Source organism: Megascapheus bottae, chromosome 3 (genome assembly GCF_031878675.1).
Source record: "Megascapheus bottae isolate mThoBot1 chromosome 3, mThoBot2.hap1, whole genome shotgun sequence".
NCBI lineage: Eukaryota > Metazoa > Chordata > Mammalia > Rodentia > Geomyidae > Megascapheus > Megascapheus bottae.
Genome location: NC_143511.1, coordinates 72,150,998 through 72,175,377, shown reverse-complemented (window position 1 = coordinate 72,175,377; position 24,380 = coordinate 72,150,998). Strand labels below are relative to the sequence as shown.

At 42.6% G+C, this 24,380-nt stretch overlaps 1 protein-coding gene across 1 annotated transcript; it reads right to left on the bottom strand.

Moving 5' to 3' along the window:
• Positions 1-245: 245 nt before the first annotated feature.
• Positions 246-17,806, bottom strand: Znf483 (zinc finger protein 483). Its single transcript, XM_090330426.1, has 6 exons — positions 17,727-17,806; positions 15,351-15,837; positions 11,473-11,558; positions 9,183-9,309; positions 8,024-8,108; positions 246-1,841 (listed from the first exon to the last, which is right to left on the bottom strand). The coding sequence occupies exons 2-6, from the start codon at positions 15,712-15,714 to the stop codon at positions 323-325; spliced, it is 2,181 nt and encodes a 726-aa protein (XP_090186552.1). The 5' UTR covers positions 15,715-15,837; positions 17,727-17,806; the 3' UTR covers positions 246-322.
• Positions 17,807-24,380: the final 6,574 nt, after the last annotated feature.

The window sequence follows — 24,380 nt, the reverse complement described above, 5'->3', positions numbered from 1 at the left end:
ACTAAAGTTGCAGTTCCTAATTACTTTACATCCCAGGTTTTAAAAGAAGGGCAAGGGGCTGGGAGTTTGGCCTAGTGGTTAAAGTGCTTGCCTAGCATGCATGAAGACCCGGGTTCGATTCCTCGGTACCACATATATAGAAAAAAGCCAGAAGTGGTGCTGAAGCTCAAGTGGTAGAGCTCTAGCCTTGAGAAAGTGCAAGGACAGTGCTCACGCCCTGAGCTAAGCCCAGGACTGGCAAAAAAAAAATAAATAAAAAAATAAAAATAAAAGAAGGGCAAAATTTGGACTCAATTCTCCTCCCCCTTCCTAGTTCCATGAATCACTCTGTGGAGTGAACTACCCGGTGTTTAACAAGGCTATTGTTACTTTTAAATACCTTATCACACTTACTGCATGGGTATTTTCTATTTCTAGCATGAATTTTTACGTGCTCTACAAGGAGTGAGGTCCGGTGGAAAGTTGCTCCGCAAACATCACATTCGTAGGGTTTCTCTCCAGTATGAACTCTGAAATGTTCATTAAGAGATGAACTTTGCCTGAAGACTTTCCCACATTCCTTGCATTTGTAAGGTGTCACCCCAGTATGACTTCTCATGTGACGACTGAGGAGGGAATGAGAGGAGAAGGCTTTCTTACATTCATCACATTTGTAGGGCTTTTCTCCTGAATGAAGCCGTTGATGATAAAGGGCAGATGTAAAATGGGTGAATGCCATTCCACACTCCTTACACACATAGGGTTTTTCTCCAGTGTGGATTCTCTGGTGTCGGGTAAGGCAAGAATTCTGTCTAAAGGTTTTGCCACAGTCATCACACTTATAGGGCTTTTCTCCAGTATGAATTCTCTGATGTTTGGTAAGGGAAGAGCTGTGACTAAAGGATTTGTCACATTCACTGCATTTATATGGTTTCTCACCAGTGTGAATTCGCTGATGTTGACTAAGAGATGAGCTATCACTGAAGGCCCTCCCACAGTCTTTACAGGAGTAAGGTTTTTCTCCAGTATGAGTTCTTTGATGTTTCATGAGGTGGTGAATGACAGTGAAGCTTTTCCCACACACATCACACTTACAGAGCTTTTCGTCAGTGGGACTTCCACGACCTGATGAGCGTGAGGAGCCACTGCTGGTGGCTTTTCTACATTTAATACACGTATAGGGCTTCTCTCCAGTAAGATTTCTAGGACGTTTGGTAAGTGCAGAATAGCCGAAGCATTTTCCACACTTACCACACTTACGACTTTTTTCTCCATTCTCAGGTCTCTTATCTTTATTTGCAGTTGTATCTTGACGTAAGTTCTTCCGACATTTTTTACATGTAGAGGTGCTGTTCTTTGAAGATGAGCTTTGAGTGAAGGTTACCCCACATTTACTGCACTTCTGAGACTTCAAGTGAATTTTCCGATGTTTCTTATGTTCAGCTAGAGATGAAGAGTGAGCAACACCCTTTCCACTCTCACTATGTTTCCGAGACTTTTCTGCAGTATGTTCTTTGCAGTTCAAGACAAGATCTGAATGGAAACTGAAGGGTTTTTTGCCTTCATTAGACTTTTGAGACTTCTTCTTTTTTAAATAAGCTCTCATATATTTAATTAGGTCAGAAGTTCTCTTGGAATTTTTTCCAGTGACGCTCTTTTCTGTGTCACTTTCTTCTCCCTTATCACCTTTCCTATGAGTTTTTTTCTGTGTTCCTTTTGATTGTCTCCGTTTGCCTCCATCCTCCTCAGAAATGCCATGATGTTTCTGGAATTCTGTCATGAAGCCATAACCATCATCTTCAAAGCATTTTTCTATTATTTTCTCTAAGGTAAATTCTTCCAAAAGATTATCCAAATTACTTCTAGGCTCATCCTCTAAAAGAAACAAAAAACAAAGTGCTTCCAATTGCTATATTTAGAATTGAAACAGGAACAGACAGTAATGATTATAAGAAATACTACTTGGACAGTTCTCAATTAAGTGTGTTATAAACCAGAATGGGAACAGTTGCTTAAGCTTATAATCCTGAGAGACTGGAGTTCCAGGGATACTATCTTAACCAATTCTGGCTAGATGTAGTAGTACATATCTGTTATCCCAGCTACAGAGGAAGCACAATGTCTTGGTTTGGAGCTAAGTACCTGTCATTCCCAGTGATACAAGGAAATACAAGAAGGAAGATCATAGTCTAGGCTGGCAAGAACATAAATAAAGCAAGATACTATCTCAAAACAACAAATATAGGATGTCCAAAAAAGAAATGTTCTCATTACCTGTAACCCCTTTGTACGTCACCTTTATAATTACATTAGAAAAACATTAATTAAAAAAATAAAAAGAGGCCGGGAGTTTGGCCTAGTGGTTAGGATGCCTGCCTAGCATCCATGAAGACCTGGGTTTGATTCCTCAGTACCACATACAAAGAAAAAGCTGGAAGTGGTGCTATGGCTCAAGTGGCAGAGTGCTAGCCTTGAGAAAAGCCCAAGGTCAGTGCTCAGGCCCCAAGTTCAAGCCCCATGACTAGCAAAAAAAAAAAAGAAGAAGAAAAAAGAAAGAGAAATAACCAACATAAACTGAGCAACAATAGCTCATACATGTAATCCTAGCTATTCAGGAGACTGAGATCTGAGACTTATGATTTGAAACCAGCCCAGATAAGAAAGTCCATGAGACTCCATCACTAAGAAACAGAAAGTGGAGGTTTGGCTCAAGTGGTAGAATACTGATATTGAGCAAAAAAGTTCAGGGACATGTATTACATACATGTTAGCCAGACACAAAAGGACATGCACTTGACTTATTTTATACAAAATGTTCATCACAACACAGTGTCATCTAGGTGAGACTTTCAAAGGTTATGAGAAGGCCACATAATCACTTTCAAATGCCAGAAAAGGACAATTTATAAAATACAAAAATCCCCCAAAAGTTACATGAATTTTCTTCTAGGATATTTTCTGTATCTTAGATAGAAAAGTATGTGCAGATATTATCACTTTTCTCACTTACAACTGTTTCTAATCTGTTAATTCTTCCTAAGGTGGCTACAATCACTTACATGATAATAATCTACTGTATCATTTGTTTAGCAATTCTTTTCTAGGGCTAGGGGTGCAGTTGAGTGACAGTGTATACTAAGCGTGTATGCAGATCTCAGTTCAACCCCTAACACCAAGGGGGAATGCTATTTTCACACCACTGTCATTAAAACAGAATTAGTAAACCAAAAGATAGAAAGATTATACTATTGCATGTAGTATACCTAAGGAATACAAACATGTGAATACTCATTGCTGATCAAATGATCTTTGTTAAGTATTTGTAAATTTGATTCATAATATTGTTTCTCTAAATATAATTAGTTTGAATATTTTTACATTTTTATAACTATTTAAAATTTTGTCAGTTACCTGCTCAAGTTCTCAACCCATTCTTTTATAGTTATTGACTGTTTTGTCTGTCAAAAATACTTTTCTCGGGCTGGGAGTTTGGCCTAGGGGTAGAGTGCTTGCCTAGCATGCACTCTACCCGGGTTCGATTCCTTGGTACCACATACATAGCAAAAAGCCAGAAGTGGTGCTGTGGCTCAAGTGGTAGAGCCCTAGCCTTGAGAAAAAATCCAGGGACAGTGCTCAGGCCCTGAGCCCAAGCCCAGGACTGGCAAAAAAAAAAAAAAAGTCCAAGGACAGTGCTCAGGCCCTGAGTTCAAGCTCCAGGACTTGTGAAAAAAAAAAAAAAACAACAAAACTTTTCTCCAATTATGTGGTTGCTTGCTCCTATAACCTTAGCTACTGGGAAGGACTGTGGTTCAAGGCTAGATGAAACAAAAAGATAATAAAACCCTATTTTAATCATTAAAAGTTGGACATGCAAGATCAGAAAGACAGGGCCAGGAATTTAGCCTAGTGGTAGAGTGCTTGCCTAGCATGCACCAAGACCTGGGTTTGATTCCTTGGTACCACATACATAGCAAAATGCCAGAAATGGTGCTGTGGCTCAAGTGGTAGAGCTCTACCCTTGAGAAAGCCCAAGGACAGTACCCAGGCACTGAGTTCAAGGCCCAGGACTGGCAAAATAAATAAATAAAATAATAATATTAAAAAGATCAGCAGGACAAACCACACATATTCTCCCTGATAGGAGGAAGTTAGCTCTAAAACACACTGGGATATGACAAATTACACAAGGTTCTAGATACTCATACACGGTAAGCCCAAAAGAGGATACTTGTAGAAGAGAAAATCACAAAGGTGCAATACCCAAGCACCTTTTCATATATGTATAAAATAATATATATACTGAATTGAACTTAAAGATATGGAAACAAAGAATTTTTTGTTAAGTTTTTTTTTTCTGATAAGTTTTTTTTTTTCTGTATTCTTTACCTTATACATGGTGTATTCATGTGCACATCTGTGAGAGGGTGGTGGAGGGCACAGAATCCAAGGGTGAAGAAGTGCAGCACTAGAGTGCACTAAACATTGATGAAACTGAACTATGCAACTTGTGGGTGGACATGAGAGGGAAAGAATGAGAGAGAATGAGGAAACAGTGACACTGTGTGAAAGGAAATGTACTTATTATCTGATGTATATAAATGTAACCCCACTGTGCATCACCTCAAAAATAACAATGAAGTAAATTTTTTAGAAAGTTGGGGGACTGGGAGTGTGGTAGAGTGCTTTCCTACCATGCACAAAGCCCTGGGTTCAATTCCTTAGTACCACATACACAGAAAAAGCCAGAAGTGGAGTTGTGGCTCAAGTAGTAAAGCACTAGAGATGAGAAAGCTCATGGACAGTACCTAGCCCTCAGCTCAAGCCCCAGTACTGGCAAAAAAAAAAGTTGGAGCCAGGCACGGATGGCTCACACCTGTAATCCTAGCTACTCAAGAGGATGAGATCTGAGGATCTTGGTTCAAAGCCAGGCCAGGCACTAAAGTCCTGTGAGACTCTCATCTCCAATTAACCACCAGAAAACTGGAATGGCAATGTGGCTCAAGTGGTAGAGCAATAGCCTTGAGCTGAAGAGCTGAGGGACAACTCCCAGACCCAGAGTTCAAGGCCCATGACATAGAAAAATAAATAAACAATTTAAAAAAAAAATTTAGGGCTGGGAGTTTGGCCTAGTGGTAGAGTGCTTGCCTCTACCTGGGCTCGATTCCTCGGTACCACATACTGAGAAAAAAAAAGCCAGAAGTGGTGCTGTGGCACAAGTGGTAGAGCTCTAGCCTTCAGAAAACCTAACAACAATGCTCAGACCCTGAGTTCAAGCCCAGGACTGGCAAAAAAATAAAATTAAAGTTGGGCATGGTGGTACATGCAACCAGCCATCCTAGCTATGTGGGAAGTATAAATAGGGAGATTTCAGTTCAAGTCCACCTAGAAAAAGCAAGACTCTATGTGAAAAGTAACAAAAACCAAAAGAGCTAGAGGTCTGGCTCAAGTGTTAGGGCACTTTGCCTAGCAAGCACAAGATCCCGAGTTCAACTCCCAGAACAACAGGAACAAAATGAAATTAAAAAGCTTATGAACCAATTTTTTTCTTTGTTCGTTTGTGGGGCTTAGACTCTGGGCCTGGATGCTGCTCCTGAGTAGCCAGGATTGCAGGCGTGAGCCACGGGGGCCCAGCATGAACCAATTTTAGGAATTAAATAGTTCAAAATATTGTTTACACTGTTATGTTTTACTTATATAACCATACTGGAAATACTCAACAAGTTGACAAAAATAAGTCTGTTAGAAGATGAAATAAAGCAATGTAGACAGATAACTTCTTTTCTTAAAATAAATATAGGTATTAATAGACCTTTTTAAGGTTAAATTTTAAGAAAGCTAAAAGTTAAATTGTAAGAAGATACAGGGAAGGATAATAGGGGACACAAAACCCCTACCTATCTTGAGCAACAGTGTTAATACAAATATTTTCTAGTTATTAAAAATCCATCTATAGCTCATCCATATATTTAAACATATATGTATTTCTTTTCTCCCTTTAACAAAAATGGATGAATATTCTTTCTACTAGGTCAACTCCTGTTTCAACATCTAAGTGCTGCCAGGCACTGGTGCTCGGCGCCCAGACCCTGAGTTCAAGCCCCATGACCGACCAAAACAAAAAAGACCTGAGTGCTAAGAAATCTTTGGTCCTCTGTACAGACACTGCTCCACTTATGTTAGGGTCAAATCCATCCAAGTGAGCCCCACCATAAACCATGAATTGAAAAAAATCCACAGTGAGAAGTGCATCTAATAGCCTAAGCTAGTGAACATCACTGCTCAGCAACACACACAGTCAGGGCACTGGCTGTTCCCCTTTGTGCCTACAGTTTCAGCCCTCATCTAGCCTTACAACACAGTATTGTACTGTGTACTGTTAGCCAAGGAAAAGACAGACATTCAGAACTCAAGGTGCAGTTCCTACCAATTCTGAAATGCCTTTGTGCCATCATAAAGTTGGAAAATGGTAAGACAAACCATGGTGGCTCTGGAACCTGTATTCCTACAGCTCCTTTTCTGTGCCATTATTAAAATATGATACCATCACACCGATATAAATAGCATGTTTTTGTTTTGTTTTGTTTTGTTTTCCCACCCTGGGGCTTGAATCCTGGGCCTGGCACTGTCCCTGAACTTCTTTTGCTCAAGGCTAGTGCTCTGCCACTTGAGCGACGCCACTTCCAGCTTTTTGTGAGTTTATTGTAGATAAGAGTCTCACTGGGAGAGAAAGAGGGAGAAAAACAAGGGAAGGGGTAACAATGTTCAAGAAGTAATGTACACATTACCTTACAAATGTAACTGTAACCCCTCTACACATTACCCTGATGAAAAAATAAATTTTTAAAAAAAGGACAGAGAGCTGGGCATGGTGGCTCATGCTGATAATACTAGCTACTCAGGAAGCTGAGATCTGAGGATCACAGTTCAAAGCCAGCCTGGGCACTAAAATCCATGAGACTCTTACCTCCAATTAACCACCATAAAAGTGGAAGTGGCACTGTGGCTCCAGGGGTAGGGCTGTAGCCTTGAGCTGAAGAGCCCAGAGTTCAAGCCCCATGACTGACCAAAATAAAAAAAAAAAAAAGTTGTTCTTCAAGTTAAGATCCTTCTTCCCCATTCTTCCTTCCTCTTCCTCTCATTCACAGAATTTCTATCTGTGTCATGCAGAAAGCTCTTCTTGATCTGTCAAGTTTCCTTCCATATCTCATCACTTCCTTATCTCATCATTTTCCCCAGGAAGTCTCTTCTATGGCATAGTATGTCTTGACATGTATACTTCTTTAGAAGCTGGTGGCTCACACTGATAAGCTTAGCTACTCAGGAGGCTGAGATAGGAAGATCATGGTTCAAAGCCAGTCCAGGCAGAAAAGTACATGAAACTCTTATCTCCACTTAACCATCAGAAAACCGGAAGTGGCACTGTGGCTCAAAGTAGTAGGGCACTAGCTTTGAGAAAAAGAGCTCAAGATCAGCCCCTAGACCATGAGATCAAGCCCTGTGACTGACAAAAAAAAAAAAAAAAAAAAAAAAAAAGGAATATTCTAGGTTTAGGTTATCTCACTCTGGGAATGACATGCTTTTGGTCTATTGAAAGTATGTTCTTTTGCACTGGGCATGGTGGCTCACACCTATAATCCTAGCTTCTCAGGAGGCTGAGTCTGAGGATCAAGGTTCAAAGCCAGCCTGAGCACAAAAGGACCTGAGACTCTTATCTCCAATTAACCTCTAGAAAAGGGAAAGTGGGGCTTGGCTTGGGGTAGGGCGGTAGCCTTGAGCTGAAGAGCTCAGGGACAGAGCCCAGGCCTAGTTCAAGCCCCAGGACCCACAAAAAAAAAAAAGTATGTTCCTTTGCTAATGAACTTTCCTATATTTTCAAAATCAAAACAAAAACATTAACATTCCAAGAAGGTAACCCTCTCCTTTAACCATCTTTCTTTGTATTTTACCAAGGTGCCTGCCCAGCATAAGGCCTTGTCCCAACTCACTTGGTAAACAACCACTTGCACTGTCGTATCTACATTTTACTAGCTTACCTGGTTTAGACTCTTTTGATAGTTCTTTTTCCAGCAGTTTTGGCAACTTAACCCACTTCAGCTGAGAAAGCAAGTTGAACTTGGACACTTGAAAGCCTGCTCATAGAGAAAACAATATAAAATGGTTGTTTGTACACAGAATACAAATGCAACAGTATTTATATAAGGACTCTGGTTCTCCAGGAAGGACTAAAAATGCATTATTAAGCCAGTGGCTCATGTGTGTAATGCTATTCAGGAAGCTGAGTTCTGAAGATCTCAATTACAAGCCAACGCCGGCATGGAAAGCTGAGAGATTCTTATCTCCATTAACAAGCAAAAAGCTAGAAGTGGAACTATGGCTCAAGCCAGCCTTTAGTGAAAAACTCTAGCAAGGGTGCAAGGCCCTGAGTTTAAGCCCAGCATGTGGGTGCATGCATGCGCGCATGCACATAAGCAAACACATGCACACGCACGCGCGCGCGCACACACACACACATACACACACAGATGCAATATTAGAACTCAAAGAGGGAGGAAATGGAGAAAAGCATAGCACTTACGGCCACAAATGACGATCCGTACTCCCAACTTGATGAAACTAAGATCTAGTTTTAAGAGTAAATATTTCAAGCTGGGCATGGTGGCTCATGCCTGTAATCCTAGCTATTCAGGTTCAGATCTAAGGATCAAAGTTCAAAGCCAGCCCAGGCACTAAAGTCCATGAGACTCTTATCTCCAAGTAACCACTTGAAAACAGGAAATGAGGCTGTGGCTCAAGGGCTTAGGGCAGTAGCCTTGAGTTGAAGAGCTGAGGGACAGCACCCAGCCCAGAGTCCAAACCTCATGACCTACAAAAAAAATTAAAAAAAGACCAGCCCTGGGGCTTGAACTCAGGGCCTGAGCACTGTTGTTGGGCTTTTCTCAAGGCTAGTGCTCTACTACTTGAGCCACAGCACCACTTCTGGCTTTTCTATATATATGGTTCCGAGGAATCGAACCTGGGTCTTCGTGCATGCTAGGCAAGCACTCTACCACTAGGCCAAAATTCAAGCCCAGAAAATACATTTTTAAGATCTATTTTTAGGATTAGTCATTATTAAGTTTTTCGATGCCCAGAATAACAAACTTCAAGCATTTCACATAACACAGCACACAGACTGAGGCTAGACCATGGAAGAATTTCTTTACCCAGTGATTCCAGATTTCTTAAGCTTTCCAGCAGCACTTCCTTATAGAGCTCCCTCTGAGTAGGCTTCAGCTTCTTCCATTCACTTCTGGAAAAGTCCACAGCCACTTCTTCAAACAGTATGGGTTCCTAGGACACCACAAGAATTGTACTGCATTATTTCCAACCTGACGCTAACGAATTTGAGAAGTTTGGATACAGAGTAACCATTCTGATGGTATTTAATCTTTGAAGATTTCAATGCAAGACAGTGTAGCTATTATACCACTTTTACTAAGATGTAGGAAGAAGGTATTACACAATCCCTGAATTTCCTACTCAGAGTCTGGTGGTAAAATATGGTGCAACAATTCTCTAAATGGTCTAACATTGATCAAATTAACTCCTACTATATTGATTTCTAAGATTAAAAAGGCAAATTAGGGGCGGGGAGTTTGGTCTAGTGGTAGAGTGCTTGCCTAGCATGCCCGAAGACCCGGGTTCGATTCCTTGGTACTACATACATAGAAAAAAGCCAGAAGTCCCTTGGTTATCTCATATTGGTATAGTATCTCACTTTGTTATCTGATATATTGAATTTATTTGTATTTGGATATTTGAAATTTGATAGGGAAGAGGGGAAAACCAAGACGGGTGGGGAGTGTGGGGGGGGGAGGGAAATGGGTACCAAGACATGTGAAAGGGTATCAATGTATGTGAATTAATGCACCTTCTATCTGGCAAATATCATGTAACCCTTTTACTAATTACAATAAAAAAATACCACTACAAAAATAAAAAATAAAATAAAATAAAATAAAAAAAAAAGAAAAAAGCCAGAAGTGGTGCTGAGGCTCAAGTGGTAGAGCTCTAGCCTTGAGAAAGTCCAAGGACAGTGCTCAGGCCCTGAGCTCAAGCCCAGGACTGGCAAAAAAAAAAAAAAAGGCAAATTGGAAGTGAAAGGCATAACTTACATCATCAATTATTTCAGAAATAATGTAACTTAATTGCAAAGGTACACAATATTACTAACAACTTCATTCCAAATGTGAACTTCTAGTTATATGCAACATTTTTTTATATATATAATCAAAAACAATCTGTGAGCTCACATCTGTAATCCTAGCTATTCTGGAAGCTAGGATCCGAAGATCATGGTTTAAAATCAGTCAGGGCAGGAAAGTCTGAGAGACTTATCTCCAACTAGCCATCAAAAAGCTGGAAGTAGAGCTATGAGTCAAGTGGTTGAGCACTAGCCTTGAGCACAAAAAAAGCTCAAGGACAATACGGAATTCAAACCTCAGAACTAAAACTGGCACATGCACATATGTATGTTAATGCCCTGAAAAAAATCACCATGACCTTGGTTGCTTAAAACAAGAGAAAGAAATCCTATCACTGTATTGGAGGCTAGAAATAGGACTTAAAGCATATGACAGTGCTATAGTTTCTTGTGAGCCTCTGTGAGAGAATCCACTTCCTGCCTCTTCCAGCCATTGTGACTTCAGCCTTCCTTGGCCTCCCTTGTTTTAGGCCTTGTCAATCCAAACACCTCTCTCTTTGCATTGTCCTCTCCTCTTTATGTTCAATCTCCCCATGTCCTTCTGTATAAAGGATACCTGTGATGGTACTTCCGGCCCATTCAAAGAATCCAGAATTATTCAATCACACCTACTCACCTAATGCCTAGACTACTCAGAAAATACTGATTCATAGTAGTAATTCCTCAGCTTTTTACTCACGTTGTGAGGATTGTTTATATTCTACCACTGTCACAGAGATGTTCTTAACCATATTAATGAAATATAATTCCATTTATACCCAATTTTATTTAGAGCTAACTGTTCAACATCTTTCTTTAGTACCAGACGTGACATGGTCTGATAATTCAACTATGAACTGTAAAGTTTCTTGTCTTACTGACTTAAAAAAAAAAAAATGCCAGTTGTGGGGCTTGAACTCAGGGCCTGAGCACTGTCCTTGAGATCTCTCAAGACTAGAGTTCTACCACTTGAGCCATAGCACCACTTCTGTTTTTTTTTCTGTATCTGTGGTTTCGAGGAATCAGACCTGGGTCTTTGTGAGTGCTAAGCAAGCACTCTACCACTAGGCCAAACTCCTGGCCCTCTTGGGGTTTTTTTTGTTGTTTTGTTTATACGGTACTGAGGAATTGAACCTATAGCCTCATGAATGCTAGACAAGCAATCTACCACTAAACCACATTTCTAGTCTATGATTTTTGAATCTTTACATCATTAACAGTCCAGTTACTTCTTCAAAATCAGTGATGAAAACCAATGAGAGAAAACTTACACTTGATTCCTTGTTTGAAGGAACAGCCACTATTTCATCTTCTCCTGAGTTTTCTCTGCAAGCAACAGAATCTTGAGCACTCAGATCTAGGATGGAGATTAAAAAAGCAGTCCATCATCTTTCAGATGGATTTTTCAAGCTAAACTCTTCCATGTTCCCCAGATACACAGGAGGAAATCAATTTAATTTCTCTCATTACACAACACAGAACTCATGTGTTCCTAGATGTATGTGCAGGTTGGGGAAGGTCACAGGTTTCTAAATGCATCTTCCAGTGGACACCAGTTCAGTGTTAGAACCCTAATTCAATTCAAGTCAGTTCAAACACTGGGCACTGGAGACAGCATTAGATTCTACAAGTGGAAATTTCAGTCTGATAACACAGTCCCTTACTTCAGATGCCTGTTTCAGCCTCTGCAATTTCTCACCCATGGCTAGTGCTCCTGCACCCTTGTCTTTGGGTTGAATTATTCTGCTAGAATGGCTTATAGAAGTCAGTAAAATACTTTACTTCCTAGCCTACAGTCAGATGCAACAGTTGCATAGGGCAGAACACATTGGAAGAGGCTTTAGGGCCTCTGAAATCACCCAAGGCTTAGGCACAACCGGACACAAATTCCATCAACATCCTCTGCAGGAACACTATCTCCAGGAAGCATCCTGTTGGATATCTCTTCCCAATACTGTCCTTTGGGGATTTTTGCTTTGTTGGTTGGTTAGTTGGCTTTTGTAGTGTGTGTGTGTGTGTGTGTGTGTGCGCGCATGAGTCCTGGGGTTTGAACTTAAGGCCTGGATACTGTCCCTTAGGCATTTTCACTCAAGGCTAGTGTTCCACCACTTGTGCCATGGCTCCACTTCCAACTTCTTGGTGGCTAACTGAAGATTAAGAGTCTTAAGGACTTCCTTTCTGGGGTAGCTTCAAATCTTAATCCTTAGAGCTCAGCCTCCTTGATCCTTTTAGATTTTTAAGAAGGCTTTATTATGTACATGTAACTGATTAAATCACTGATTTTTAGTTCACCCATTTGCCCCTGTGTTAGTAGAGGCTGGGATATGAATTTCAAACCTCTTTGGGGGTACAGGATGGTTCCTCTGGCAACCAGCCCCCCATGCTGTGATTTCTTAGGTACTTTCCAAAAATCATCTTATTGGCAAACTCAGTAAGGTTGAAAGGGACTTATAATAGTGAGACTGTCACCTTGACTGCTCTGGAGCTGATCCAGAATAAAAAATTCAGGAACTGAAATGGACAAATATTTTAATGAGTCATCTATTGTTGGTCAGTTGGTAAATTACAAAGGTTGTAGGAACTGTGGAGATAGGATTATGAATGAAAACTCAAATATGTATCTTTAATATCTACCTCATCAAAAAATGCTTTCAATTTCTTTATTTTTTAGTCGTGGGGCTCGAACTCTGGGCCTGGGCGCTGTCCCTCAGCTCTTCAGCTCAAAGCTACTGCCCTATCCCTTGAGCCACAGCATCACTTCTGGTTTTCTAGTGGTTAATTGGAAATAAGAGTCTCGTGGTTGGGGCCGGGAGTTTGGCCTAGTGGTTAGAGTGCTTGCCTAGCATGCATGAAGACCCGGGTTCGATTCCTCGGTACCACATACATACAAAAAAAGCCGGAAGTGGTGCTGAGGCTCAAGTGGTAGAGCTCTAGCCTTGAGAAAGTCCAAGGACAGTGCTCAGGCCCTGAGCTCAAGCCCAGGACTGGCAAAAAAAAAAAAAAAAAAAAAAAAAAAAAGAGTCTCATGGTCTTTAGTGCCTGGGCTGGCTTTGAACCGCGATCCTCAAATCTCAGCCTCCTGAGTAGCTAGGATTACAGGTGTGAGCAACTGTGTCCCGCAATATTTTGTTTGTTTCTAAGCTCCCCAACGGAAGGTACATTCCTTCCAGAACCTCTCAGCTTTAAAATATTTAAGTAGCGTGGGGGGCAGCTCGATGGCTCACACCTATAACACTAGCTACTCAGGAGGCTGAGATCTGAGGATCAAGGTTCAAAGTCAGCCTGGGCACAAAAGAACCTGAGACTCTTATCTCCAATTAACCTTAAGAAAACAAGAAGTGGGACTTGGCTCAAGAGTAGGGCGGTAGCCTTGAGCCATGAGCTCAGGGACAGCACCCAGGCCCAGGGATAGGGTGGTAGCCTGGAGCTGAAGAGATCAGGGACAGTGCACAGGCCCAGTTTAAGCTCCATGACCCACCAAAAAAAAAAAAAAAATATATATATATATATATATATATATATATATATTAAATAGTACAGTAGTGAATTTTCTCTCTCTCTCTCTTTCTCTCTCTTTTTGCCAGTCTTGGAGTCTTGGGCCTTGAACTCGGGGCCTGAGCACTGTTCTTGGGCTTTCTCAAGGCTACAGCTGTAACACTTTAGCCACAGCACCATTTCTGGCTTTTTTCTATGTATGTGCTACTGAGAAATCGAGCCTGGTTCTTTGTGCACGCTAGGCAAGCACTCTACCACTAGGCTAAACTCCCGGCCCCCAACAGTGAGTTCTTAAACACTTCAAATGTATATGCTGTATTTAGGCAAGAGCACATTTCCTTTTTTTTCTGGTGGGTCATGGGCCTTGAACTCGGCCTAGGTAATGTCCCTGAGCTCTTCAGCTCAAGGCTACCACCCTACTCTTGAGCCAAGCCCCACTTCCCATTTTCTTGAAGTTAATGAGGTTAATTGGAGATAAGAGTCTCAGGTCCGGACCGGGAGTTTGGCCTAGTGGTTAAAGTGCTTGCCTAGCATGCATGAAGACCCGGGTTCGATTCCTTGGTACCACATACATAGAAAAGAGCTGGAACTGGTGCTGAGGCTCAAGTGGTAGAGCTCTAGCCTTGAGAAAGTCCAAGGACAGCGCTCAGGCCCTGAGCTCAAGCCCAGGACTGGCAAAAAAAAAAAAAAAAAAAAAAAAAAAAAAAAAGAGTCTCAGGTCCTTTTGTGTCCTGACTGGCTTTGAACCTTGATCCCCCAGATCTCAGCCTCCTGGGTAGCTAGGATTACAGGCGTGAGCCACAGAGCCCAGCTTTTTTTTTTTTTTTTAATCTGCTAATTGATTTCCTACTCCTGGGATAATGCTTTGCTCTCAAGTGTTACCCAGTTATTTGTTTGTTGAAAAAAGGCACCAACATGGCCCAAATAGGGACAATGACATCTTACCTTCTTAGGAATTGTAGGCAGCTTTATTAAAAACAACTAGTAAATATTAAGAGTTAGACATACATAATCAAAGATATAAGAGGATTCATTTAAGGAAATCTCTTTGCTTTCTAGGATATAATACTGCTGAGATGTCCAAACAGAGGCTCTAACTCTGAACAAGTATTATGTTGCAGTGATATACAATGTTTCTACCATGAGTTCTGGGATAGACAGGAAAATGGAGTGCTTAACTCAAGACTGTATTTGTGAGTATACAGTTACAATTACCCCTTTCTTACTTTTGGCCTTAAGACTCATCCTTAGCAGAAAATGGTTTCCTTTGAAGAAGAGCTTTTCTCTCTCTCTCTCTCTCTTTCTCTCTTTCTCGTGTATTTGTGTGTGTGTGTGTGTGTGTGTGTGTGTGTGTGTGTGTGTGTGTGTGCTGGTACTGGACTTGAACTCAGGGCCTGGGTGCTGTCCCATAGCCTTTTCACTCAAGGCTAGTGTTCCACCCTGAAGCCATACTTCCACCTCTGGCTTTCTGACACCTAACTGGAGATAAAAGACTCACAGACTTTCTTTGCCTGGGCTGGCTTTGAACTGTGATCCTCAGATCTCAGCCTCTAAGTATGTAGGATTACAAGTGTGAACCACTGGTACCTTGCTAGGAGCTCACTTCGATACATTGAGAATTCCCCTACCTCCTTCTTCCACCAATAACTCTCACCTTCCTTTTCTTCAAGTGTTTGGGACAAGTCTTCCATCAAGGTCACCACCTCCTCACTGTTCTCTGGACGTTGTGACTTTACCCAAATCCTCATTTCTCCAGGTAAAACGGACAGGAACTGCTCAAACACTAAGAGCTCTAAAATCTGTTTTTTGGTGTTAATGTCGGGTCTCAGCCACTGTGTGCACAGCTCCCAGAGTTGATTCAAGGTTTTCCTAGGTCCAACCTCTCCTGAGTAACAAAACCACCTGAACTTCTGCCTGAAGGTATCCATTCTTGGAGCCTTGTTTACTGCATGTGAGGCCACGGTTGCAGGGTCTGGGGAGATGGCTGTCATCTTTTTCAAGGGCACTATAGCTTGCATTGTGTGTCGCCAGCAGGAATCTAGTTCCTTTCAGACTATATGAATATCAATACTGTCCATCAACACGCTATACACAGTGAACTATCAAGGGCTCCAATGATTCAATTTATAGTCTTGCCGAAACTGTCAAAAAGAAATGTAAGACATCAAATAAGTAACACAAACTGTTGATAATTCTGAAAACATTCATTTGGTTCAGATATTACACCTGGTTAATAGATATGAATAATTTACACAAATATATATGCAATATATAAATATTTACACATATACAAATACATATGGATATAGGCATTCATTTATAAATATATATGCATTTTTATATATGTATCAGTTTTACATGGTATCTGAATTCACTTATACTCTATAATATATAAATACATCATATGTGGACATATATACATGCACACATACATACATGGACACCCCTTCAAGAGGTTTACAACAGACTTGCCTAACTATTCTATTTGAAGGAAAATGTATATACAAAAGCCCAAGCGTTACTTAAGGGCAATTAAAGATATTTTTCAGGTAAACAGTTACTTCAGTCTTAATACTGCTCTTCATAAACAAAGTTCAACAGAAAAGATTCACTGGAGATGCAGTGAAAAACGTTAAAGTGCATGTCCTCCATCAGGGAATTGCCACATGCATTCTACCGGTTGCTCAACTCAGAAGCTTCACTTCATGGCTGACAACCAAATTTCTTTTCCTCCTTATTTTTCCCATACTTAATAACCAAGCTCTAGTAACATTGTTTCTTTTTTAAGACACTCCCCCATTTATTTCTCCTCTCCACAAAACTGCCAAAGCACAGGTTCCTTCAAAGCCTCCTACGGCAGCCAAAGGATTTCTTTTTTGACTAAGCAAAAAACTGATGCTGTTGTCCCCTTGCTTGCAATTCCCTGTTTGACCAATTATCGCAGATAGAGGCCAACGCGGGGCAATCTAGAGGTATGTCTGCACGAACGTCTTCTCCAGTTCTAGCTATTTATTTCCTTGGCACTGAGGCCACGAAGAAATACCAACACCCTCCATCCCCCACCTCCTGTCTCTATATTCTCCCCTCCTTGGCTTCTCCATCTTTTCGGAAAGCTGCCTCTCTGGGCTTGCCTGCCAAACTGTTATACCCCTTCTTCAAAACGCGATTCCTTTCCACTGTCACCTCGGTGGGATCTCCGAAATGCAATTTGGCACACAGACTGGCATGTGCTAATGGCATCCATTTATTTATTCTACCAATGGCTATTTACCGGGAGGTGGGGACCGGGCTTCACCGGGACCGGGGTGCACTTGTCGGGCTAAGGGTCACTCTCCTAGAAGCGACAAGGCCGTCTAAAAGGCCCCACGGCGGGGGGGGGGGGGGGGGGCAGGGAGAGGATACCTAACCACTGCCGTTACCATAACAATAGTCACGGCGGGGGCGGGGGCGCGCGGGCCTGCACACAGCAAGCCTCTTACTCCTTTGTCCGACCTTAGGGGCCCTCACTCCTTTGTCCGCCCTGAGGCGCTAACCGTGGGCCGAGCGCCTCGCCGGGTACCGGGGACTCCGTAGTGATGGAGAACCACGGATCTCCAGCCCCAGAGCTTGCACCAGAAGCTGGGTGAAAACGTGACGCAGGCTGACGTGCTTTTCCCGGGGAAGAAGGGGAGGGCGGGCTTGTTCCCAAAGGGAGGGGGGGACGGGGGGGAGGTCATCTAGGGGAATTTTTTTGGCAAGCAGGACCGGGGAGAAAGGATACTGGTTTCGAAGATAACAAACCCAGGGATGCTGCTAACCATCCAGAGGCACAGGACGCCCCTCCCCACCCTCCTCACGCGGCCAGGGTCACGACACGGAATTCTCCCGCACAAAACACCACGGGTGCCGAGGTTGTGAGCCCCAGGGCGCAGGTGGGACGTGGGGGGAGATGACTTGGACACCCGCCTCCCGCCGCCGCCGTGCACTGCTCAGGCGGGCCGTCTGCTGCGCACCCCCACCCCCGTCCCGCCCCAGATGTGCACTCACTCACTCAGAGCCGACGGCTCCGCTACAGCTCCCAGACCAAGGGCCCTGGGTACGCCACAGCCGCGAGCCACAGCCGCAGCCGCAGCCAGCCGCTCCGCGACGCGCTTCCCCCGCCTGAGGCTGCAGCGGCTGCGCGCGCAAGCCCCGGGGAGCCAGAGCGCCTGCGCAGACTCCCAATTACAAGTCCCTGAGGGCGGTGGGCGGGCTCCCAGCCAGTCCTGTGCTTTCCATAGGATCCCACCTGCCCTGTTGCGCATGGTCACTGGGAAGCAGCTGGGGTGGGGGGGAGGGGGAAGGAGGGGGTGGTCAGCTGCAGAATTATTGCTGCGCCAGAGGCCTAGAGGCCTAGAGGCCTAGAGGCCTAGGACTTCGTCAGGCCTTGAGTTCTACATGCTGCTCTAGGCAACCTCAAGCCTTCCTCACCTTCTCCTACTACTATCATTCCCAGAAGTACAAAGGGGAAAATTCCACTGCTGTGATATAGGAGCCATGCATTGCATGCAAACTTTAAAGCCAACACCTAAATTAAATAGGAATCTTCTGACTTCCACACCTGCCATTACCATCCAAAGATGGCAAAACACCATCTAGACTCTGCTGGGCAGTTGCAATAGCTTCTCAATTCACCCCTTCTTCTCTAAACCATTATCCACATCCCAGCTGAGCAGTCATTTCAAAAAAAAATATACGACTTAATTCTCTTCTGCTTAAAACCCTGCAAAGCCTTCCCACTTTATGCAGAGTCATCCAAGTTTGTAGTCTTTGCTTTGCTTTGATGCTGGTGACCTGTGGCTTAAACTCAGGGCCTGGGCACTGTTCCTTAGCAGTTTTTGCTCAAGGCGGGTTCTCTACCACTTGAGTCACTGCTCTACTCCTAATTTTTTTTGGGGGGGAGGGGTAGTTAGTTGGAGATAAAGAGTCTCAGATGGTTTCTACCTGGGCTGGCTTGGAATAGTGATCCTAAGATCTCCGCCTCCTGAGGAGCTAGGATTTCAGGCATGACCTATACAGTAGTTGGCCTGAGATTCTTGTCTTTTTCTGGAGGTTCACAAGACCTGATGAAATCTGTTCTCCCATAACCTCTGAGCTCTAGCATACATGCCTGTGGCAGTCATGATGGTCTCACCTTTTTTCACCAAGCTGCTTTGCTGCTGTGATCCTTCCTGGGGTCCCATTCTTATAGTTCTCCTGGAACACTCTCCTAGGACTTGGCGTAGCAGGAAATCCACATCACACCTGTTTGTCCTTCTAACATACCATATCATCTTCTTGCTTACTAGCTACTGACTGTTCTAGCTTCTCCATCAAAATATGAATTCCACAAGAATACTTTTCTTTCCTTCCTTTTTTTTTTTTTTTTTTTGCCAGTCCTGGGCTTGAGAAAGTCCTTGGGCTTTATCAGGGCTAGAGCTCTACCACTTGAGCTTCAGCACCACTTCTAGCTTTTTTTTTTTTTCCTTGTATGTGGTACTGAGGAATCAAACCTGGGTCTTTGTGCATGCTAGGCAAGCACTCTACCACTAGGCCAAACTTCCGGCCCCAGAGGAATATTTTTATCTAGGTTGCTCCATGTTCTGTTTCCAGGCTCTGCACAAGATCTGTAGAAGTGTTTGCAGGAGGTGCTCAATGGATATTTGTCAGGTATGTGAATGGTATTTGCAGTGATGAATTGTTCTGAAGAATTGTTCATCTAATAATGAGATTTATTCAACAATGAAATGACACTTGAAGAGATGGAGATGGGAAAACATTCTCTCCTCAAAGGAAAGAGTGAAGCAAGACCCCCAAGACTTTTAAAGCTCAGAGCAAGCTCAGGTAAATGAACTACTATGTTCTTCTCATAAACAGCAAGGGAGTGAGGAAACAGGATTGCTGCAGAGTCAAGGAGAATCCCAGCTTCCAGACTTAGTGTATATTATTCTCCTGCTACCACAACCCCACTTACACACAGTTGGATGGCTAAAGATAAAAGGGATATCAGTGGGAAAATTAGAGAAGGCAGAAGAACCTAAAAGAAATAAGCTCTTTTTTTTTCTTTTGCCAGTCCTAGGGCTTGAACTCAGGGCCTGGTCTCTATCGCAAGGCTAGTACTCTAGCACCTGAGCCACAGCACCGCTTCTGGCTTTTTCTGTACATATGATACTGAGGAGTGGATCCCAGGGCTTCATGCATGCTAGGCAAGCACTCTACCATATTCTAGCCACATTCCCAGGCCAGCGCATTATTTTAACTGAAATAATTAGAAACACTTTTAATTAGTGATTTTCAAACTTTGGTATGCCTTAGAATCATATAGTTTCTTCAAAAACTTCTTGCCCATCTATTACCAGTGGTCCCTGGACTATCCTTTAAGAAATAGTGTAATTAGTTGAAATATCACATAAATAAATGATATTACCAGAGAGTATGCCATATGTGAGAACTCATAGCCCAAAATGCAACTTGTGACTTAAATCAACCATCATGGTAATGACTGATGGGTTGTGCATCAGTAAGGAAACAGGAAAGTGCAAATAAATTAGCATCATATATAAGCAGTCTGGTAGGTCTTGAAGATTAGCATTATTATGAATATATAAGTGGGCTGTGAACTTCTGGCTTCCATATGAAGAGATTGGAAAGATCTAAGGCTGGAGTGAAAAGATTTGTCTTGTTGGGAGATTGTCGCAATTGCCCAGGTTAGATAATGGTGACATGAAATAAATGTAGTTTGAGTGACACTAGAAAGAAGATGCATAACATGAAGAGGTGGTAATATTAGGAGATTTATTACTGTTATGGGGTCAAGAGGAGGGGATTCCACATCCCTCCAGGTGGTGATTCCACGTCCCACCAGAGTCCACCACACAGAGACAGTCTCATATAAAAAGGTGAATTTATTGGGGAAGTAGATGGTGAACTGACCGGCCAGGGACTCAGTGCAGACTCGGGAGCTGACACTGTGACCCCGAGTGGCTCTCAAGCAGGGTTTTTAAGGGCAAAACCCATGTGGGCACACAGGTGGCCAATGGGATAGTCACTTACACAAAGGGACCATTACCAGCTCCGGCCACACGCAGGTAGCCAATAGGTCACAGTCCAGTGTTCGAATTTACCTATCACCTTAGTTGGAACTGGTGCACAAATTGGTAAGGTCTCCACACAAAGCAGGGCCCCTCCCCACCCAAGCGGATATCCCTCCTCATGGGGGTGGGGAGAAGGTCAAGGTTGCCCCTCCCTAGAAGGGCAAAGGTGGCTGGGCTGTACCACATATCCCTCCTCATTGCGGGGGTGGGGAGGTCAAGGTGGCTGGGCTGTACCATTGTCGACCTTCCACAATGGGGCGGGGGAACTCTTAGGCATTCTGGATGGCACCAGTCCCTGCTCCCCTCAACAATTACAACTGTTGATGGGTAGACACCATGAAAAGTTCCAAAGAATTCAAATGGAAGATTACATTTTATAAAATAAGTCACACTGATATATATCCTGTCTTAACTGGCTCGCCTCTGTAATCCTAATCAGTCAAGAGACTGAGATTTGAGAATCACAGTTTGAAGCCACCCTTAAAGTCTGTGAGACTTTTATCTCCAATTAACCACCAAAAAACCAGAAGTAGTATTGAGGCTCAAAGTAGAGTGTTAGCTTTGAGTGGAAACAAAAAGCTCAGGGACAGTACCCAGGCCCCGAGTTTAAGCTCTACAACCAAAAAAAGTAAATAAGTAAATATATGTGTATATGTATATGTGTATACATATACATATCTTGTCTTATGAGTTCTTCTTACTGTATAATGTTGATATGCTTCCTGTGACAGGGAGTATCAATATTTTTCTTCTTTGAATGTGGGTTGACCTTTATAACTACCTGAGGCAATAGAAGGTGATTGAAGTGTGTTGGGACAAAGTTCAGAGGCAGTGTTCTTGCACAGAATGTGATAGGCCCTGACTTTGATGCCCAGCACTGGGGGAGGGGGGATTGAGATAGAGAAGAGGAAGAATAAGCAGAGGAAGGGAGGAAGAGGAAGAGTGGGATATCAAGGAAAGGATGATTTTCCTGCCTTCCCTCTAGGACCATTCCAGTTTAAGGAAACTAGAGAGCCAAGCTTCTGCTCACCACTCTTCTCTATCTTCTGTTTTACAGAAAATAAGACACAGTGCAGATAAGAGACTTGCCCAAGATCAATCAGATGGTAAAGTGGCAGCTGATAGAAGAGACCAGCTCTGGATAGAAGAGAGTTTTCGTAGGAGAAACCACACTTTTCCTCTGTTTCTAGTGGGGAGAAGGCAGACTAGGACTCCAGGCAAGACTCTAGGACAAGTGTTTGAAAGTTGTTGCTTTCTGACTGTGGGTGTGAGTGTGGTGGTATATGCCTGTATACCCAAGATACTTACTAGACTGGGGCAGGAGGATCATGAATTGAAGTAAGATCAGCCTGGACAACACAAGGCCCTAGCTCAAAAAAAAAATTCTAGTACAATAATACAAATGAGAGAAGGATACTCCTGACTGAAGTCCAGGCTTCTTCTACCCAAGGTAGCCTTTGAGATACCTCTTTAGGATCCTGACAGTGTAATCTGGAGATCCTTTGTTTACATGCCCGAGTTGCTTCAATGATACCAAGTTCTCATTTCCCTGGCTTAGCTGGGATACCACAGAGCTGAGGAAGCCCATGATATACTCCAGGTGGCCCTATCCTGAAAAGACAAAACAAAATGAACGAAGCAAAAAAACACCCTCCAGCCTGGCTGTGTAAAGCCCCAGAAGTGTTCCCAGAAGAGAAAGGAAAGAAACGGAAATAATCTGTCCAAAAAGAAATACAAATTATTCGTTAGAGAAAAAGGAGCTGAAGATGCAAAACAAATAAGTGCTCTGCAAAGTGAAGACTCTAAAAACTTTTAGGATGGACATAGAAACCCGAATGAGGCAGAAACAGCCCACAATAGTGGTGCTAGCTACTCTAGAGGCTGAGGTCTGGGGGTTGGACACTAGTTCAGGCAGAAAACTTTGCTAGATTCTATCTCCAAAAATAATCATCACAAAAGCAAGGCTGGAGTCATAATTCAAATACTAGAGCACCAGTCTAGCAAGTGTGAGGTACTGAGTCCATTGTTCCTCATAAGGAATGAAAAGAGGCAAGGCAAAGCATAGATGCAAGGAAGAATGTAGATACAAGGACGATATGGGACTGGTCATATCTGAAGTTATTTACTGAGGTCTGCAGAATTTTTTACTGAAGCCTGAATAATTAAAAAATAAAAATAAATAAATAAAAAGATTTGGTGGAGGGCATTGTTAGACAGCATCTAAGATGACTAGAAAAACACAGCAAGATGTTCCCACAAAGTTATGAGCTCATTTGAAGTTACATACTACTAACTTATGTCACACCCATCTGGACACTATGTGAGTCTTTTTCTCATAGTAGCAAAGTACTTGAGAAAGCCAGTTAAAGGAGGAAGGATTTCATTATGATTCATATGTGAAATGCCACCACAGACTCATGGGTTGAATACTTGGTCTCTAGACAATGGCCCTATTTGGAGATGTGGTAGAAACTTGGGGATCAAGATGAAGGAAGCAGGTCATTGGAGACTTGCCTTTGGAGGTTATATACCTGGTTCTTGGTTCCTTTCTCTTTATCTTTCCTTCCTGCCTGCCATGAGGTGAACAGCTACTGCCTCCTTCACCCGTTCCTCCTGCCATTTCACTGTGGGCCCAGATCAGCAAAGTCAAAGACCTATGGACAGAAATCTATGCAGCTGTAAGCTAAAATAAGTTCTTCTTCTTTAGATTGTTTCGTACAGATATTTTGTCACAATGATGAGAAAATGTAGCCGATGCAGATTTGTTTGGCTCAGGATTTTAGAGGATTTAGTTCATGGCTGGCTGGCTTTGTTGCTTTAGGCCTGTAGTAAGACATGACGGTGGACATGGCAGAGGAGAGCTGCTCATGTCATGGCAGTCAGGGAGTGAAGAGGAAGAAGGGCACAGTTCAGCTAGGCTTCAGTTCCTAGTGATGTAGTATGATGAATCTAGCAAGTAATTAATCCTTTGACTGGGTCCAAGAGCCGTCGGTAGCCAATCATTCCCATTACTACCACTAGCTATAGGCTAGGATTTCAACACATGAGTTTTTTTTTTTGGAGGCGGGGTGGGGAGTACTTCATATGTAAAACACAACTGGTGAACAGATAGACTCCCACTTTCATAGAGTGAAATACTACACAATAGAAAAAAGTGTGACATACTGCAAATGTAAAATATGACTGAATCTCAAAAGCAGTATGTTATGTAAGAGAAGCCAGACACAAAAAGATACATGTTATATGGTTCTATTTAGCGTTCTTATTTTTTAGTTGTAAACAATCTATTAAAATTTTTAAATTGTACGCTGGGTGCAGTGGCTCACACCTGTAATCCTAGCTACTCAGAAGGCTGAGATCTGAGGATCAAGGTTCAAAGCCAGCCTGGCACAAAAGAACCTGAGACTCATACCATCAATATTCCAATGTCATTCTTTAAAGAAATAGAAAAGGCAATCCAAAATTTCAGATGGAATAATAAAAGACCACATATAGCAAAAACAATTCTTAGCAGAAAGAACAGCACAGGAGGAATTTCAATACCAAACTTTAGACTCTATTACAGAGCTATAATTATCAAAACAGCTTGGTAC